At 58.1% G+C, this 18,844-nt stretch overlaps 2 protein-coding genes across 2 annotated transcripts; both read right to left on the bottom strand.

Annotated features, from left to right (window-relative positions):
- Positions 1-566: 566 nt before the first annotated feature.
- Positions 567-3,351, bottom strand: S100P (S100 calcium binding protein P). The gene is made up of 2 exons (XM_019453762.2): positions 3,133-3,351; positions 567-854 (listed from the first exon to the last, which is right to left on the bottom strand). The coding sequence occupies exons 1-2, from the start codon at positions 3,268-3,270 to the stop codon at positions 705-707; spliced, it is 288 nt and encodes a 95-aa protein (XP_019309307.1). The 5' UTR covers positions 3,271-3,351; the 3' UTR covers positions 567-704.
- A 13,287-nt stretch (positions 3,352-16,638) lies between these two features.
- Positions 16,639-18,827, bottom strand: LOC109269559 (putative MORF4 family-associated protein 1-like protein UPP). Its single transcript, XM_019453526.2, has 2 exons — positions 18,329-18,827; positions 16,639-17,350 (listed from the first exon to the last, which is right to left on the bottom strand). Exon 1 carries the CDS (start codon positions 18,677-18,679, stop codon positions 18,344-18,346), a length of 336 nt encoding a protein of 111 aa, XP_019309071.1. The 5' UTR covers positions 18,680-18,827; the 3' UTR covers positions 16,639-17,350; positions 18,329-18,343.
- Positions 18,828-18,844: the final 17 nt, after the last annotated feature.

The raw sequence follows: 18,844 nt of genomic DNA, 5'->3' as shown, positions 1-18,844 counted from the left end.
AGGGGTAAACCACACCTCCTGCCGGTGTGTCCCCGGCCAGGCTCCGGAAGTCTCCAAACCAGGGCAAACGACTGACCTAACACCCCTGCCCTCACCTGAGTCACGCGGGTTGCGTTGCTTCATGAAGACAGTTTCATAAAACTGGAAACGCTGGCACGGGGGCCCTTGTTCTCTGGCCCTTGGTCCCCGCCCGTCATCCGTTTCTTTTCTAAGTGTGTTTTCCTGTCTGTGTGGCGCAAGCACGTACATTAAAAAGACGGGGCTTGGAAACGCGTTTGGAGACATGGAGGGGCCAGGGTTTGGTGAGCGGCCCTCTGACCGACTGGACGGATGGATGTGTGTCCCGTGGGTCTCCTTGGATCCAGGACAGGGGGACGCTCACTTTGGGCCCAGGAAGCCACAGAAGCAGGCACGGTGCCTCGGCCAGCCTCAGCCGGGGAAAGTGGCCCCTGAACCAACCCTTACCCTGTCGCAGGCCAGGAGCACTAAGTGACCCATTAGAAAACTTGTGTTGGGGGTGGGGGCGCTGAGGGCGGAAGGAAATCATCCATTTGAGGGAGACAGGCGCGTGTCACAAGCATTTTACTGATCAGAGGGTCGGGGGCAGGCCGGGCCCAGGGAAGCAATCACCCCCAGGGTTCTGGAAGCTGGGGGCGGGTCCGGAGCACCCCCCCCCCCCCCCAGGGATCTGGGTCTGCAGGGCATCAGTGGAGTCCCGCCTGCTCAAAGTACTTGTGGCAGGCGGCTGTGAGGGCGGCCACGAACACCATGAACTCGTTGAAATCCACCTCGGCGTCTCCGTTGGCGTCCAGGTCCTTGAGCAGTTTGTCCACGGCGTCCCTGTCCCTTTTATTCTGGAGACAGAGGCCCGGGGTCAGCGCGGTGGGCCCTCGGCCAAGCGCTGGGGCTGGGCGTTACGGGCGGTGGGGGGAGGGGGGGGGGACATCGGAGTCACCGAGTCGCCGGGCTCTAGGAAGCTCTGAACTGCCCGAAGGTGTGTGCCGGCTCGAGCTAAGGCACTAACTCACGTTTTCTTTGTTTTAGGCCGAATTTGAATTGCACTATGCTGTGCAGGCGCGCGCGTTCGTGAAGTTTTGCAGGGGGTCGTCTCTGGATTGGTTAAGATGCCCTAGGGTGGTGACTATTCCCAGGAAACGCAGCCACTCGCGCGCCACCCCTGCACGCCGCCTGCTTTGCAAGGTCACCTCACTGAACCGCGTCTGGTCCACGCACCCAGCACCCGTCTGGTGCCGCGCGAGCCTCGGATCCTCACGCCCAACGGCGGGCGGCGGCACCAGCCCGGGCTCCAGGCGGGGAGGAGGAGGAGGAGGGCCCAGGGCACCCGGGGGAAGGGACACACCCAGGCTGCTTCCCCCCCCCCCCCCCCCCCCCGCCCCAGGGGTCTGGAAGTGTCCGCCCACCTGACGGCGGAGGCCCGGCCGCACCCCGTGCAGGGCTGAGACCCAGCGGCAGGAGGCGCTGCAGCCGCCGAGTTCCCGGGGGAACTGCGTCCCCGCGGCCCATTGCCCCCAGCCGCCCACGCTGAGCTCCCCAAGTTTGGGGCCGACAGCCCAGGATTGCAGCTCCGGGGGGCTTCGGCATCAGCTGGAGGCCTGCAGTACCGAGGGCCCTGAGCCCCTGCTTTGGCCAAGTGCCTAGGCAGGAGGTTGAGAATCCCGGGCTGGGCCACTGGTTCTCAAGTTGTGTTCCCCGGACCACCTGCGTCCGCCCCTCCCGCAACCCCCAGGCTTTGTTTGGTCTCAAAATCCGCATGGGTTAGACTCTTAAACTTGGTTGGTTATCGGCGGGGCGTTCCGTGAGCCTCGGGGTTTGAGGCTGTGTGCTGTAATATTAAATTCGAAAAGAAATTAAATTGCATATGTTAGACTTTCATTCACATCAACTTTCCACGGGGAAAAGGCTGATGGAAGAGGAGAGAGGGGTGTGTTGGGGGCTTCCTTGCCTCCACAATTCTGTATTCTTACATTTTCGACCACAAACACATATTTATAATAGACAAAAACAGATGAACTTCATTTAAAAATATATATATCCTCACTGCATTTACCTACTGAAACGCTCAGTGTGTTTGAAGACTGAAAATTTCAGGCTTCCATTTTCAGGAATCAGCTCAGTGTTAGAGCCCTTAGAAAGGGGGTAGGGGGGAGTTTAGTGGGGTGAGGGGGGGAGGAGGGGAGAAGAAGGGGAGCTGGAGCGGAGCAGAGAGGACGAGGATCCCTGTGGAAAGGGAAAGGAAGAGGAGGGGAGGGAGAGGGGGAGAGAGGGAGGGGAAGGAGGAAGAGGAAGGGAGGGGAGGAAGAGGAAGGGAGGGCGAATTAGGAGAAAGAAGTAGGAGGAGGGGAAGGAGAGGGAGGAAGGAGGATGGTGGGAGAGTGGGGAAGGGGAGGGAGAGGCTGGGAAGGGGGGTAGGGAAGGAGGAATAAGGAGGGAGACAGGAGAGAGTGTGAGGAGAGGAGGGGAGGGAGGAGGAGGGGAGGAGGGAAGAGAAGGCAGCCGGTGGGTACAGAGCAGGGAGGAGGAGTGGAGAGGGGGAAGGAGGAGGGGGAGGGGAGCCGGAAGCCGGGAGGCAGAGGAGGGCAGGCCCCGGGTTTACAGGTCCCTGGGGAGGCCCCCTGGGCAGACATAGCCCACAGCAGAGTGAGACCAGCTGCCATCTGCACCCTGTCAGCCCCACTAACACCAGGCAGCATGTGGCCCAGCAGGCAGTGCAGCAGGGGTGTTTGTGGCCCGCAGCCTTGGAGGGGTGCAGCCGTGAGGGACCAGCAAACGCAGCCTCACAGATGGCCCTGGATTCCCCCACCCCACCCGCACCGCTCAGGTTCAGGTTTGCATCCCTCGCTCTCCCACTTGCCCCCCCTCCCCTGCTGAGAAAGAATCCTGGTGCTGAGTGAATTGTGACTCTAACTGCTAACTCTGGTTTTAAGGATTGACCTGGCTGCACTGGCTCCCGGCTCCCGTTCCCACAGCTCTGGAGGCCTCAGCCCCTAGGGCAGCTGATCCTTTCCTGGACGGGTAGCCTCCCCCTGCCCCCCTGCCGGCTGCTCCGGGCACCCCCTCGGCCCTCCCCGCCCTCCCTGCGTGCCCCCACCGCCCGCGCCCCTGGGCGCTCACCTGCAGGAAGCCAGGGAGCTCCTTCTCCATGAGCGTCTTCAGCTCCCCCTTGGTCAGGCTCTGCTTGTTGCCCTCGGCCCCCGCGTACCGGGCAAAGACGTCAATAATCATGCCCATGGCCGTCTCCAGTTCCGTCATGGTGCTGGATGTGGACCCACCGTCCTGCCGGGAGCTGGCTCGGCCGAGGAAATGTCCCACCGGAGGCTTGTTGGCGCCTTATAAGGCCCAGCCTCATATTGACACAGAGGGTGGGCCAAACAGGGCTGGACGGTCTGCAGGCCCTGCCCCTCCCCCCTCTGCGTTGCTCAGTCCCTGAAATGCACTGTCGACACTTCCTGAAACCTCGCCCAGGCCACACCTGTGGTGCACCCACATTTTCCCCGTGCTTCCCTCGTCTTGGGGTCATTCATCACTGATTCGCCGACACCATGGTTGGGGGACAGTAAGCGGGGGCCTGGTGGGCGTTTGTTGAGTAAGGGATGTGTGCACTGGTCCTGTCCGGTCCTCTGGCCCCTGTGCACATGGACTTCAGGGGGACCTGCACGCCGTGGGCGTCAGGGAGGCTGAGTGAACGTGGGACGCAGCACGGTTTTGCTCCCGTAGAGCTTAGCAGAACTCCAGCCAGGACCAGCTTACCCCTCGGTCCCGCTCCCCAAAGCTGCAGCTGGACGAGTGAGGCAGGCAGAGGCATCCAGGCCACACCGCTAGATGAAGGGCCCACCCTGCCCGGCCCCTCAGCCCCCCTGTCTGCTCCTGCTTTCTCCTGCCACCTGGCTAGGGGGCCCCAGGGGTACCGTGTGCTTTCCAGACCTGAAATGCTAAGCCCGTGTCTCCCGATGGCCTGTGCGGAGGACTCACAGTCTATCAGAACCTCAAGGGCCTGTGGCAGATGCAACAGAGCCCCACAGAGCCGAGCCAGAGCTCCATGAGCACCAGCCGCTTTTCCCTCGGTCCCCAGGGGGTGGCACTTTGGGGGCCCGGCTGCCTGGCCTGGATGCCAGATACCGAGGGAACCCCAGGGTGGTGGGAGGTGAAGCCGGCTCCACACTCAGCCCCAGCCTGGCACCCTCCAGGAGCAGCAGCGGGTCGTAGGACAGTCCCTCCTCCTTTCCCAAGACCCTGCAGGGGAGGCTTAGCAAGGCCCCCGCAGGTGGACTCATGCTGTGCTGGCCAAGTCCCTCTTAGGGTGAGACTCCAGGTCCCTGTCTCCTGGGGCTTCACCAGCATGACAAAAGGGTGTCAGAGGCCCCCTCATGACACTTGTTGAAAGGGAAGGAAGAGTGTTCAGGGATGTCACAACAGGGCTTGGGATTATCGCAAGGAGAGGGGACTGGCTCAACTTCCAACACAGCAGACCAGGCTGGGGAGCAGAGGGCGGGCATCAGAGGGTGGGAAATTACTAAGAGGAGGCAGACAGGGTTGGGGGATTCTGACTGAAAGCAGGCCAAGGGCTTACCCTCCAAAGCGGGGGTGGGGGGGGGTGGTGAGGGGTGGAGAATTTGGTCAGACATCAAGGGTGGGGAGGTGACTTCCAGATTCTTGCTGCAGCTGGGCTGGGCGGGCAGAAGACAGGCCCAAGGAGGGGGCAGGTGCAGAGGAGACTGAAGGCGGGTCAAGGGGAGTCTGCCAGACCCCGGGGGGGTGAAGACCTGGCTGGGGGCCAGCAGGGGCTGGCCAGCATTATCTAGGACACGGCAGAGGATGCTTCTCCTCCCCCACCCCGATAATTTAGTGAGGAGTGTGTGGGTTTTTTCCAATGTTTTGTTTTCAAACTTGTCACAAAAGTCAAAGCAAGCCCAAAGACCTCTCCTGATGGAGATCTTTGTAAAAAGATTTTTTTAAGGTTTATTTATTTTTGAGAGACACACACACACACACACAGAGTGTGTGAGGGGGAGGGGCAGAGACAGAGGGAGACACAGGCTCCGAAGCGGGCTCCAGGCTCTGAGCTGTCAGCACAGAGCCTGACGCGGGGCTCGAACTCACACACAATGAGACGGTGACCTGAGCTGAAGTCAGACACTTAACCGACTGAGCCACCCAGGCACCCCATCTTTGTGGGGATTTTTTTTTAAATCAGTCAGATGATCACCGTCAGAGTAAACGCAGAAAAGAAGGCCCAGCGGAAGTCACTGACCGCCTCTGACAGCTGACCATGCAGGAGGTAACATGGGGGCATGTGACTTTTTTTTTTTTTTTTTTTACATTTATTCATTTTTGAGAGACAGAGAGAGACAGAGCACAAGCGGAGGAGGGGCAGAGAGAGAGAAAGGGAGACACAGAATCCAAAGCAGGCTCCAGGCTCCGAGCTAGAGCCCGACGCGGGGCTCGAACCCCCAAACCTCGAGATCATGACCTGAGCCGAAGTCGGACGCTCAACCGCCTGAGCCACCCAGGCGCCCCTTGTGACTAACTTTCCAGATAGGTCTCCACTCTTAACATTTTAACAGCAAGTGCTGTTACAGAGAAAACCACAGGTCCGAGTGGTGTCACTTGGGCCGAGTCCCCAAACTGGGCCTCCAGACCTGATCTAGCTGCAGGTCTGGCCTCCCCCAGGAATGCAACCTGACCAACGGGTCAGAATTATCTGATCAGCCCAGTGAAGTAGCTGGCCTCAGCCCCTTCCCCCCAAAGACAGATGGTCTGCAGGCGATTCCCTGATTCCCTACCTCCCTACCCAGGGAAAGTGTGCTGGCCCGCACGGTCCTTTTGCTGATAACCTCTCACAGCCCCCTTTCCTGTAAAAACCTTCCATTTTGTACACCTCCTGGGAGCTCCCCTCTACTTGCTATCTGGGGTGCTGTCCAGTTCCTGAATCCCTTAACAAAGCCGACGAGCCCTTCAAATGTACTAGGTTGAATTTTGTTTTTTATTTTATTTTATTTTATTTTTTTCAACGTTTTTTTATTTATTTTTGGGACAGAGAGAGACAGAGCATGAACGGGGGAGGGGCAGAGAGAGAGGGAGACACAGAATCAGAAACAGGCTCCAGGCTCCGAGCCATCAGCCCAGAGCCTGACGCGGGGCTCGAACTCACGGACCGCGAGATCGTGACCTGGCTGAAGTCGGACGCTTAACCGACTGCGCCACCCAGGCGCCCCGAATTTTGTTTTTTAACACTACATTTGTCTGCAAAGCTGCTTTCTTCCCGAAAGGAGATGGCAAATTGCATCACTCAGAAAAACCTTTCTGTCCCCGAGCAGGTCCGGGGTGATCTTTCGTCCCACCCTCCAGACCTGGGCGCCCCGCGGTCGCTGGTGCCCCTTTACAGCATGGAGATTCTGTGGGGTCCCCGGGTAACAGGAGCGTCAGGGGTCACAGGATCTGGGAGACTGTGGTCTTCGCGGGCCAGCCTGTCGGGAAGGGACCAGCGTGGCTCTTCGGAGGAGCCTGAGCTGGGAGAGAAAAGTGCTCCCGTCTCAGCACAAATGCCTCCTCGAATTATGCTCCCCGGAATCGTCTACCAGGCTGAGCCAGCCCTCTGCGTGTGGGCCCTCCCCCACATCCAGCACAGCATGCAGGGCAAACAGGAACCACAGAAAGACAAAGACCTGGGAGGCCCTGCCCAAGAGACAAAAGGCTGCCTGCCCACTAGGAGCCCAGAGTGTCGCCCACTTCTGGGGGGGACGGGCTGCCAGGAAATGTCTCCTGTGGGTCCGGGCCCTGGGTGGGGTCAGGGGCTTTCGGGGAAAGGCACGTGGGCAGTGGGGCAGGTGAGGCGTGGCCTGCCATGGGAACAGCTCGGCAGGCTCTGGGGTCCGGGTCACTGGGAGGAGGACATCTATGCTCAGCAAACATGACCCAAGGCCCCTCGCGTGTGGCCCAGGTCGGCACAGACCCATCAGGCACAGGTCCCAAGCCATGTTGGTGCGGCCAGTTCTGAGTCACCCAGGCCCCTGCACGGGGTTGGGGGTGCAGGCCCTGACCTCTGGGGTGCCCGGCCAGAGACAGGCCTGCGAGGGCGAGGAGGGAGAGCAGAGGGGCACGGAGGCCCTGGGCCAGGGCAGCACCCGCAGGGTGAAGGGAGGTCTGCGGTGGGGGGTGGGCGTGGAGAGCCAGACCCTTGGAACAGGGGGCAAAGGGGCACAGCAAAGGTACAGAGGCACAAAGAATGCCGCTTTGGAGGGGGGAAATTGGAGTGGGCTGAAGAGGAGAACGGGCCCAGAGCAGGAAAGGCCCTGCAGGCCGGCCTCACTGGGACCTGGTCCCAGAAACCGGGTCCTCATAGCCCTGATGGCACAGTAGAGCTCCTGGGGGACTTTAAACGCCAGCTGTCAGGGTCCTGCCACCCCCCCCCCCCCCCCAGATCTGCAATTTCATTGGGCTGCACTGCCCCAAAGCTTCCCAGGTGACCCTGCTGTACAGCCAGGTGGAGACCAGATGGGCTGGAGGGTTTGCAGCCGGAAAGAGGTCAGATTTTCCTTTTAGGTGAACTCAGCAGCTGGTAGGAGCTTCAGATAAGGAGGGTGAGAATGGAGGCAGGGAGGCCAGGGCGAAGGCTGCGGGGTAAGGAGCCCTCCGGCCCTGAAAGTTCAGGGGTCCTGTAGTCACTGCCCAAAGGACATCTGGGAACTGGGGGAGGCCTCAACAGGGGGAAGAAAAGAGAAGGAAGAGGAGGGGGCCGCAGCATCTGATGCACGCTTTGCAGAAGGGGAAACTGAGGCTCAGAGCGAGGATGTGGGTGAGAAGCCCAGGCTCCTCTCCACTCTCACTGCACAAACCGGTTTGATCCTCAGTAACGTAGCAGACAAATATTTGCTGAGGGAGGAGGCTGAGAGAGTTGAGGAAATGAGCTTCTCAGGAATAAGCTGAATGTCAGGGGTCATGCATGTACCATGTAGCTGTGAGGGCAGAGGCCCTGTCTTCGCCCCGGGCACAGGACTCCTGGGAAGGTGGCAGTGAGCCCTGGGCCCCCGAGCAGCCACCTGCAAACCTTTCTCCAGTCTCCCCTGGTCTTCCCTCTGAAAGCTGGAAGTGACATCCGGAGAAGCAGCAGCCACGTTGCCACCATGTGGATGAGGCCATGATGGATTCTTGTGGCTCGTGACTGGAAGCATTCCCAACTGGCTGTGCTAGCTTTCTGGGGCTGCTGTAATCCATGACCACAAACTAGGTGCTGAGAATACCGGAAATGGGTCTTCCCACAGTTCTGCAAGTCCAAACTCACGCTGTCAGCAGGGCTGGTTTCTTCCTGGGGCCTCAGAGGGAGACTGTTCCCTGCCTCTCTCTTAGCTTCCGGTGACTGCCTGAAGTCCTTGGGATCCCTGGGCTTGCAGGCCGCTTACCTCCAATTTCTGCCTATGTGGACGCTGCCGAAGGGCCTCGACGGAGAGAAAAAAGCCCACCCTCACTGCCATCTCTGATGCCCTACAGCCCCCGACGCAGGGGCTCAGGGCCTCCTCCAGAGCCACACCTTAGGAAACTTTGCGGAGTTTTCTTCTGCGAGTCAAGACTTGCAGGTGATAGGGATCAGAAAAGCCGTGACCGTTTGGGCTGCTCAGAGTAAAATCCAGGCTGGCTGACGTAAAGGGGGCTCAAGACACCTTTCTACATATTTAACCCCCTGCCTGGCTCTCACATGTTCACGTCCTTCCAGTGTCTGTCTCATGGGATCCCCGACACTAGCCTCAATTCTGCCCCATGATCTGCCTTTTAAGCAGAAGCACAGGGGATGCTGGGAAGAGTGGTGGCAGGAACCCGTCTCCTGTCCCTGGGCGCCTGGGGCCTACCTGGCCTTAGCCCCGCTGGGCAGCTGACACGCTGAGTGACTGGCGCGTCCCTTTGCCCCTGCAGGACGACTTTCCTCACCTGTAAAATGAACGGTTCAGATTAGACCCGCTCCAGGACTCTGAACTCCTGAGTCCCACCTTTTCAAGGTACCCATTATCCTTGGGGTGCACAGGGTGTGCTGGGTGTTCTGGAACAACCAGGGTCTTAAAAATATTCCTATTTAGGTCGAGAAGCTCACAGAAAATCTCGAGCTAAAGCAGGAGCCTCTCAGTGACCTGTGGTTTTCCATCTCCCGGGCCCTTTTGTCCAGTTCCTGCAAGATGGTCCTTGCCGCCCCGCTAGCCGGCCGTGGGACCCGGCATCCTGACCTGTGTGAGCGGGGCTCGTCCCCTCCCCTAGGTGGGTCTTGTGTGAGCACAGGGCAGGGCTGATCTCGAGAACACAGAGGAAGAGGAGCTGAGAGGCTGTGGCCTCACTGAAGCCACTGTGATGCTTGAAGTCAGCTCGTCCCACACTTGCAGGCTGCCTGTCCCCCAAACTCCGCTTCCCAGCCCCGCCAGGGCCGAGCGTCAGGCTCTGGGCCGAATTCTCTGATGTGGGGCGGGGGAGCCGGTTCCCCGGGTCGACAGGGTTGGGTTTGAGTCTGACTCTGCCGCGTACTGGTGGGGGACCTCCGGGAGCTCAGTTTTCCCCTCGAGATGAAGCGTAACCCGAGGGTTGTGATGGGGAGGGACAGGTTGCCCGCTGACGGCTGCAACGGGCGATGTTAGGTGTCAGCCTGGCTGGACCACGGGGTCCAGCGCCAGTCTGGGTGTTGCTGCAAAGATACTGCTCAGTGTGGACTTGCAGGGAGGCAGGTGACCCGCCATGTGGGTGGGCCTCACCCAAACAGCGGATGTCCTCAAGAGAAAAGACCGAGGTTTCCAGGACAGCAAGGGACAGGAAGGAATTCTACTCCAGACCGCAGAACAGAAGCGCTGCCCGTTTCCAGCCTGCAGAAAGTGGGCTCAAGACGGACATCGACGCTGCTCTCAATCTCCAGCCCGCGGGCCGGCCCCGCGATTTTACACTTGCCGAGTGCCCACAATTGTGTGAGCCAATTCCCTACGGCCGTGCTCTGTTCCTAACTCGGAAACCCCACCGGGCACACATTCCTGCGAGAGCTGGGCAGCCAAGCTCCCCTTCCTTGCCCGACACTCGGACTTTTGCGCACTCCGGCGACGTGAGTTTTCCCGGGCGCTGGCCCGCTCCGGGTTCGGCTTAGCAAACACGCGGAGAGGAGAACCCTTTGCTGGCACTGGGCTCGCGGCTGTCAGCGCGGAGCCCGCTTCAGATCCCCTCCTCTCCCTGCCCCTCTCCCACTCGCTCCCTCTCTCTCTCAAAAATAGACCTTAAAACTTTTTTTTTGTATTTACGATTTTAGTATTATTTTGCTTTTTAAATCTAGGGAAGTATAAAAGAACCAAAACAACGGACCCTGCCCTTCCCACTCGGATAACTTCTGTTGACACAACAGGGGGCTCCTGAGTGGTGTGGGGGCCCAGCAGGGCTAGAAGGCACGGGCCAGGACCGAGAACACTTGCGCTGCCCAGCACCCCCGCTCCAAGGGAAGTACTGCCAGGTGCTCGTGATTCCTTCCAGAAGCGTCCGCGTGTGCCCCAGCTTCCAGGAATCCGCCCGCGCGGCAGTCTATCTGTGTCCTTCCTTTCAGGCTCACGAGCGCCATCGTCCACCCTGATCCGCAGGTGCTTTCCCACCCAACCCCTCCCGGCAAGGGCTCAGCGCGGCCTCATCCTTCTCTCCCGGCCCCTTTGGGGACAGCCTCCTTAGCCTCTACCCATCCTTCCAGCCTCCCTCCCATGGCACCGCTCCCACAGGGCTGCCCCACCGGTGGCTTGGGAGCTCCGCAAAGGCTGGGGTAGGGGGCCCAACCCTCCTCTGAGTGTCCAGAGACCAACCCAGGGCCCTTTCCTGGAGCTGCGGGGGGTGTCAGGACAGGGATGGAGGTAGGCGGCCAGGAGGCTCCGGGCGGGTATCAGAAGCCAGGGCCGAAGGGGTCAGGGTCAAGGCGAGGGCCGGCATCCTGTCACATCGTGCCACCCGTGACAGGCTCGTGACCCCCCCACAGCTGTGTGAGGAAAGCTGGCCGGTGTCTCCACCGTTAAAAGCGTTCTCCCAGGAGCACGGTCGTCAAGATTTAAACAAACTGTCCTTCTCCCCGCACTTCCCACCCTCCACCCTTGTGCTCCAGCAGCAAACACCTTGGCCATCTTTCACATCCGAGGACACCACCTTGTGGTCTAGCTTAGATCAGCGCTGCAGTGGAAGGCGTGCTTTGCCCGGGTCTAACCCTGCGCTTTCCCTCCGCTAACCTGCCAGCAGGGGGCCTGCATTAATGGACTGAGGCTGAGCGGCTGTGACCAAGACCAGGGTCCACCAAGCACAGCGGTCACCAGGGGCTGTCCGTTTGTGGGAAGGGACAGAATGGATCTGACACATACTACGCGGATGACGGGAGGGCCTCCGCGTCGGTGAGGGGCTGACCCGCACGCCCACCTCGCCGCCACAAGGTACCTGCTGGGTGACGTTTGGGGCAGGCACAGCCCGAGTCTGCCGAATGGTGCCGAGGCCTCTGAGCTGTGGGCAGAGGGCCGCTCGGGGTCCGGGGGGAAGCGGAGGGGCGGTGAGCTCCCCGGCATCACCAGGGAAGCCAGGTGAGTGGCTGTTCCACCAGAAAGCCACAACACTGCCATCTTGTGTGGGCTTTTCAGGTCACCGCCCCAGGAGACGTTGGGGGACGGGGGCGGGAGGGGGGCGACTCTGGTTCATGGTTCATAAATCCATTACCATCCAACACGGAACCCCAGAATCAAGTGGGACTGCTCCAGGAGGGAGAGGGACCCAAGAGGCCATGGAGGGGAGGGTGGGGCAGGGCAGGGTGAGCTGTGGGACCAATCGCGACGGGAGTGCCTCAGCAGGGCTGCAGGTCCCCAAGCACGTGGAGTTCAGGCCTCTCAGGGGAAGCAGGAAGGTGCTGGGTAAGGGGCATGTGGACCGTGGCTGGAATGTTCCCAAAGGAAATGTTCTAGAAATGGAACGCCAGTGCTGAGGCGCCTCTGGCTGCTGGTTTCAGACAGAACTGCAGGGAAGCCTATGTTAACTCAACCAGAGGCTGGCGGGGAAGAGAGGCGCGGACTTGTCGTGGGGAGCCAGAGGGGCAAGCTGCTGCCAGGGCCATGCTCGGCCTGCGTCATCTGTCACGCAGGTCGGTCCCACCAACAGGCGCCTCTCTCCATGTCACACATGTCAAAGAAGGAAGAAACCCTCCCTTGAGCCACTGCCCGGTCACATTTCTCTGCCCCACTCCACAGCAGAATTCCTTCAGAGTGCTCTGTGTTCTCTCTCCATTCTTACTCCCTTTTAGATACGGTGGAATGTGGTGGAATGTTCGCAGTGTTCCAGAGGCAACAACCCGTGCACAGGCCCTGGGGCCATCACATGATCGTCAAGGCTAGGGAACAGCCAAACAAGCAGCACTAAGGAGCTGGGGTTGGAGACTGCGGAAGCCCGCCCACCCTGTGGTCCTTTCCACTCTATGGTCCTGACCGCGGAGTTGGTTCCAAGAGATACCTGAATTCTCATTACACACCCAGCAAAACCATTATTCCAAGAATAAGGACACACAGGGGCGCCTGGGTGGCTCAGTTGGTTAAACGCCCTACTCTGGATTTCAGCTCGGGTCATGATCTCATGGCCTCTGAGTTCAAGCCCGGCATCGGGCTCTGCGCTGACAGTGTGGAGCCTGCGTGGGATTCTCCCTCTCTCAAAACACAAATGAACAAAAGATCGCATATCCTAGTGTTTAGATCCTTACGTATTTTAGGACGACAGAGATACCATACACTTTAAATTCTGGTAAGCTAATTATGCATGTACACATTTTGAAGGGGATAATTAAAGGAATAGGAAAAGAGTATATGAGTTTTAAACCAGTGAAGTGGGGAGGAAAGAATTTAAAAAAACTTACTCCATAGTAAGGCCAGAAAGGAAATGGGAATGTGGAACGGGTCAAAATAAGATGGTAAACATAAATCCGCGTATGTGGCAATTACAATAGATGTGCAAGGATGTCATTCTCAAGCCAAAACGCAAGAGACTGTCGACCTGGATAAAAAATCCAAAACATACAAAATCAAGACACGCTTATGAAATGTCGAGGCACAGAAGGACTGAAGCGAAAATGATCAAAAATTACAAAGCAAACGCGAGCTGGGGCGGCTGACCGCAGACCAAAACTAGTGCCGGACGGAGGGTCACCACACGATCCAAGTTCCAACAGGAAGGGAGGACCTTTCTAATCAGTGCCCACTGACACAGTTTCAAAGGGCCTGAACAAAGAGCGGACAGAAGTACAGGGACAAACCGACAATCCGCCGTCGGAGGGAGTTCAACAGGCCCGAAAGAGGACTGCTGGGTCAGGCAGGGATGCTTCAAGGGACTGAAACAAACACTGAGGCACTCTCCGTCCGTCCCTGAGTGGCGGAGCCGAGGGAACGAAGCTGTGCCCGAGGGAGCTGAGGAATGTGGGTGAACACGTGTGACTCTCGGTGACACTGAATCAATGACCCGACTGTACAGCCCAGCCCGAGTTCAGGGCGCCTCGGGCTATCCAAGAACTGCATCATGGGTGTCCCCAGATGACCCAGGAGTGGGGGTGGAGGAAGATCAAAGATCATTTGTTCAGTGCCCTTTTCCGGAGAACGTCTCAGGCCTGCGAGGAACCCAGCCGCCCTCTGTCCAGTCGGACTCGGTCCAGATACAGGACCCGTGTGCAAGTCCCAGGGGAGCCGGACCTCCCCGTGAGCTCCCAAAGCCCAGGAGAAGGCCTCCTGACACACACAGGCCTTCAAAGCTCTGCCTCAAGGGCCAGGGCTGAGACTGTCCAAGAGCTGGCTGGTTCCTTACGTGAACTGGAGACAAGGTGGATGTCAAGGCCCCAAGGAAGCCCAAAGACAAGACAGTGCCAAACCATCATCTTACGGTGGCCCAGAGTTGCCCGCCCAGGGTCACAGAGCCAGTTCCTGAGGGTTCCTGCAGCCCCAGTTTCCTCACCTGAACTACAAGGACAGTAAAATGATCGCTCGAGTTTGTGAAAATCAGATAACGTATGTTAAGTGTCAAATGCCAAGGAGATTCTTCTAATACAGACTTTTGTCTTATCATTCCACACATCCAGGGTCCTGACTCCAGACGGGAGTTGTAGGACCCTGGCTGTGGGCTGACAGCGAGAACAGGATCAACGCAGTTTTCACTTTTGAGCTCCTTGAGTTTAGCATTTGACCTATTCCATCCCATTGACGTCTTAGAAACACTTTATTCATGAGTACAAAAGTAATAATACCAATCACCAGCGTTTAGAAAAGGAAACGGACTCCCAAAGAATCCCCATTTCCGCCCCCCACCCTCCATGTGACCCTGCCGCACCATCACCCACTGTCTGGCCTTAGGGGACAGCGAGGTGAGGGACCTCAGAGGCTCGTGCTTCCAGAGAGGGGGGTGCAGACCCTCAGTCCTCAACCCTGGCAACGCCAGCCCTGCTTGGCTGTGTTCACAGTCCTCCCAGGATCACTCACTGGCCAAGAGCCACGGCACAGTGCACGACTGCCCTTCTAATAAAAGGACCGCAGGCTCAGGGGCCGGTTGGATAGGAAATGGCTAGAACTCCGGGAGTGACAGCGCAAGCAGGCAAAGGAAGTTAAAGGCAGGGAGGTGGGTTCAGTCCTCATTTCCCCTCTGTGCAGTCACAACGGTGACATCCCCGACCTCACTCCACACCCCTGCCTTGTCCATTTTCCACAACCATGTGCACGTTTCTTGAACCACAAGCGTGAAAGTGTTGTTGACCTGCTCAAATCTTTCCACGTCCCGCCGTCACTCTACTTCTCGATTGTTTTCAGCCAACCATCCTTAACTCGACGGCCCTGGGACTCAGAACGCGGTACCTTGACCGGCGGCAGAGGCATCACTGGGGAGCTTATTAGAAACTCACACCCCCCAGGTCCTTAACTACAGGTTAGAACCTGCATTTTGAGGAGACCCCAAGGGTTCAGCTGCTCGTTAAGTTTGAATAGCCCTGCTGCAGGGGCTCGGCCCACAGCCAGAAGCAGCCCCAACTGTGAGACTTCTTTAGCAAGTGGTAGGTCATTTGAAAATTAGTCACGCGTTCAAAAATGCTGAGTATTCAGAATCTACCAACATAACCCCTGCTATGGAGTACTGGACGGCACGTCCAGGTGCGGCCCGGAGCACAGACTCCCCGGGGGGAGAAGCATGGACACACACGGTCAAGTTTAAACTCTACAACAGTCGTACGTGAACCGCTACAACCATGCCCTCTAGCTCCCTCACCGCCTCCCCGTTCCCCGCAAACACCCTCAAACCCTCTCCCATCACGTCACATTTCTACCTACTGACAGACTTTCGGGGTCGGTTCCAGGACGCCGGTTCCTTGTGCCCGGAGTGCTGCTCAGGCATCTGAGCTCACGCTTCTGGGCCCAAACCAAGACTCGCTTCGTCTGAAAAGTTTTCTCAAGCTCCCGATGCTCAGTGGACTCCCTCTTCAGTGCTCCCACCATACTAAAAACACAGGGTACCTACCTACACCTCCTGGTCTGCCAGACCCAGTTTACACCTGTGGTCCCAAACCACATTATTACTAGGGCCACCTCTCACTTTCGAGACTGCCCCACTTTGGCAAGTGATACGGCTACATACGGCTACCCTCAACAGGGGCTCAGGCCCCGAACCCCAGAACCACTGCTGGACCCTCGCGCACCCCCAGTCCCCTGGTGACATCTTCAGAGCGCGGTCCACACGCTCACCGGCGCCTGCAGCGACCACTCTGCCCCGGGCACCCCCAGCAGTTTGTGGGCTGCCTGCCCACTCTCACCCTTGCTCGCCCAACTGGCAGTTCTCAACCCAGCGGCCAGTGAGTCTCCTCAGACCCGCTCAGATGCTGCTGCTACTCCACGCAGACCTTCAAACCATTTCCACGCCATTTGCACTCAGGGCGATGGCTCCTTCTGACCTCGCCGGCCTGCCACGGTCTCCCGTGCCACCTGGGCCGCACGCTGGTCCTCACCTCTTTGCCCTGCTCGCTCCACCTACCTACAGGACACTCCTTCCCTAGGTGCCCTCGCATATGTTCCACACGACCTGTCTTTGCTCAAACGTCTTCGTATGTGTCGTCTGACCATCCTCTATAAAGAGCAACGCCTCCCCCGCACCTAATCCCCACTTGTGTTTTCTATAGAAATTACCACTACCCAACACACACGTTTTTTTCCTGCCTTAAACGATGAGGCACTGTTCTAAGCTTACAAATATCAGACCCAAGTGATAAGCACTCTGTTCATGGATGTACCCACAGCATCTGCGGACGCTCAACTTACGTGGTTAACCAAAGACCAGCACAGGGGGCACTGGACTGCGATTGTATGTTTACAGAGCTGTCTCAAACTGAGATCATCTCTCCTGGAAATTGTGAGTGTCCAGCAGAGTCTAACGTGACACATGGTTACAGCGAAAGTTAAGTGACTGAATGAACTTCAGCTCCCTGAAGGCAGAGGCCAGACCAAATGCTTTCACGAGGCCCCTTCCTGCTCTGGCTTCTCTCCCTGCAGATCAAACCTCCCTCTGGCCCACAGGCTTTGAGGCACACTCCCAGATCAGAAGCACTGGACCTCCATCTGAAAATGATGACAATCAAGGAGAAACTTTCATTGTGAAAAAAATTTATTTATCTCACCTTTTCCCAGCCAAGTCAATGGCTTTGGTAGTTTGCACAAAGATTCCAAAAACTGGCTTTCAATGCTTGTGTTCCAGGCAAACGAACTTTATCACAAGCTAGAGCCCTGCTCTCAGTTCCTGTGAGCTCTGCTCTGAGGACCTCGGCCAGAGGTCCTCTAAGCCTGGAAGATGCTCCCTGCTATCAGTTTGGGGCCCACCCCGGTCCGCGCCAGGCTGTCCTCCCCAAACCCTCCAAGCCATGCAAATATCACGTGCAGTTGTGGCAGAGAAGCTCCTGAAATGCCTGACTAGATCAAAAAAGTTTATCTCAGAGTCAGCCAAGACTCACAGTACCTAGATCTCATCCTTTAGTCTAGGTTGCTCACCAGACACGTTACACGATGTGCACCAGTTTACAGGCCACAGAAAAATTACATTTCTGGAAAAAAAAAAAAAAAAAAAGAAGCAAACAAAGAAAATGAAAAGAACGCAGCTCTCCTCCTCCGAGCTGACGGACTGCAGAATCCCAAAACGCGGACATCGCCGCTCTCCGTGCCCAACAGCCCCCGATCTCACCGGGGGCCCTCTCAATCTGATCCAAAGCGGTGGCGTCCACATCCCTGAAGGGGGTCTGGCTTCCTGCTTCAGCAACTGCAGCCAAGTAGCGTCTTCTCTCTTGCAGAACTCCGACCTCAAGTTTCTTTCATGGGTTCCCCAAATTCCAGGAAGCATTAAAAAAAAAAAAAAAAAAAAAGCAAAAAAATATTATTTTGGAACTTTCAAAACACAGTAACATCACAGTAACGAATATGACCACACAACAGCTTACAATCTAGACCCTATTCCTTTACGTTAAGAGTACTTACCTATAAGCTGTCTTTTTGAAACGGAATTCACCTAATAATCATAATCATACCCGCATCTGTAATACCGAAACCATTTCCCCAGAATGACGCTGGAGATTTAGTGTTTAACATAGTGAAAGTATAGAAAAATAAGAGGGAGAAAACCAAACATTCTCGATTACAGCCTCTCCAAGCAGTCAGTCTAGAGTACGAGTGGGGAAATTAACCCTCACAACTGAAATTCTAAGACTCGCATATCCGGAGTCAAACGAACTCAATCAACCACCCGTGCAAAATGCTGTCAGGTCTGGGGGCCTGGATGGCTCAGTCGGTTAAACTACCGGCTCAGACCAGGATCTCACCGCTTATGAGTTCCAGCCCGCGTCCCGCTCGGCACTCACAGCACAGAACCTGCTTAGGATTCTCTCTCTGGCTCCCCATCACATGCCTTCTCTCTCTCAAAATAAACAAATACAAATTTTAAAAATGCTGTAAGGTCATCGGAAGCGCTCCAATATCACAGCATGTGCAAGTTCCCGTCCTGTACTTGGTTTCACGCTTCTCTAACTGGCCCCCTCGTGCTTCGTTCGCCCGACGGCCTACGCTTTCACCCCAGGCCCCGCCTGCCCGCAACTGCTTTACTACAAATGATCGTCACGTTTCACAACAACGTACTAACTGCTTTCTTCTGATTGCCAACGTAAAAGCGCGACCCTGTGTCCGCCCCCCACCCCGTTCCCCCTCCGCCCGGCCGTGCACCCCCAGGCGGGGCGGCGCGAGCCCCTCCCGGGCGCGCAGCCCCCGCCCCCACCCCCCTCCCCGCCGACACCTACCCGCGCCCGCGTCCTTCAGGAGAAGCCGCAGCTGTCTATCTGGCCGTGGAGCTCCACGATCCTCCGCCCCATCCGCGCCACCTCGGCGGCCTTCCTCTCCGCCTTCTCGTACAGCTTCAGCACCCGCTCCTCCGCCTCGCCGCTCCCGCAGCGGCCCTGACCCACGGCGCCCTCCACCGAGTCCACCTCGCTCTGCAGCCGGTCCAGCAGGATCCCCACCTCCAGCAGCTTCAGGCGAGCCCGCAGGTGCGCGCGCACGTGCTCGCGCTCGAGGGCGGCGCGCGCGGGGCTCCGGGGACGGTCGCGGGGCTGCTCGGGCCCCCGCCGCTCGTCCGCGCCCTCGGGCCACATCGCGCCGCCGCCGCCGCCCGGCCGCCCCCGCGGGCCGCTCACCGAAGCCAGGACGCCGGCCGGCCGGCCGCGGGCGCCAGGTGCGGGGCCGAGCTCGGCGGGAGCGCCTCCGTGACGAGCAACAGGTTCCCCCAACTTGGCGCAGCAGAGACGGCGTCCAAAATG

The sequence above is a fragment of the Panthera pardus genome, unplaced genomic scaffold (assembly GCF_024362965.1).
Source record: "Panthera pardus isolate Hobbes unplaced genomic scaffold, ASM2436296v1 HiC_scaffold_13, whole genome shotgun sequence".
Taxonomy (NCBI): Eukaryota; Metazoa; Chordata; class Mammalia; order Carnivora; family Felidae; genus Panthera; species Panthera pardus.
This window is presented reverse-complemented; position numbering and strand designations above follow the sequence as displayed.

Bases quoted from the DNA above. Each gene is read 5' to 3' on its own strand.
- S100P (XM_019453762.2), bottom strand. From the start codon at position 3,270: ATGACGGAACTGGAGACGGCCATGGGCATGATTATTGACGTCTTTGCC. The intron at 855-3,132 runs GTGAGCGCCCAG...CTCTGTCTCCAG, and splicing joins AGCTCCCTGGCTTCCTGCAG to AATAAAAGGGACAGGGACGC.
- LOC109269559 (XM_019453526.2), bottom strand. From the start codon at position 18,679: ATGTGGCCCGAGGGCGCGGACGAGCGGCGGGGGCCCGAGCAGCCCCGC.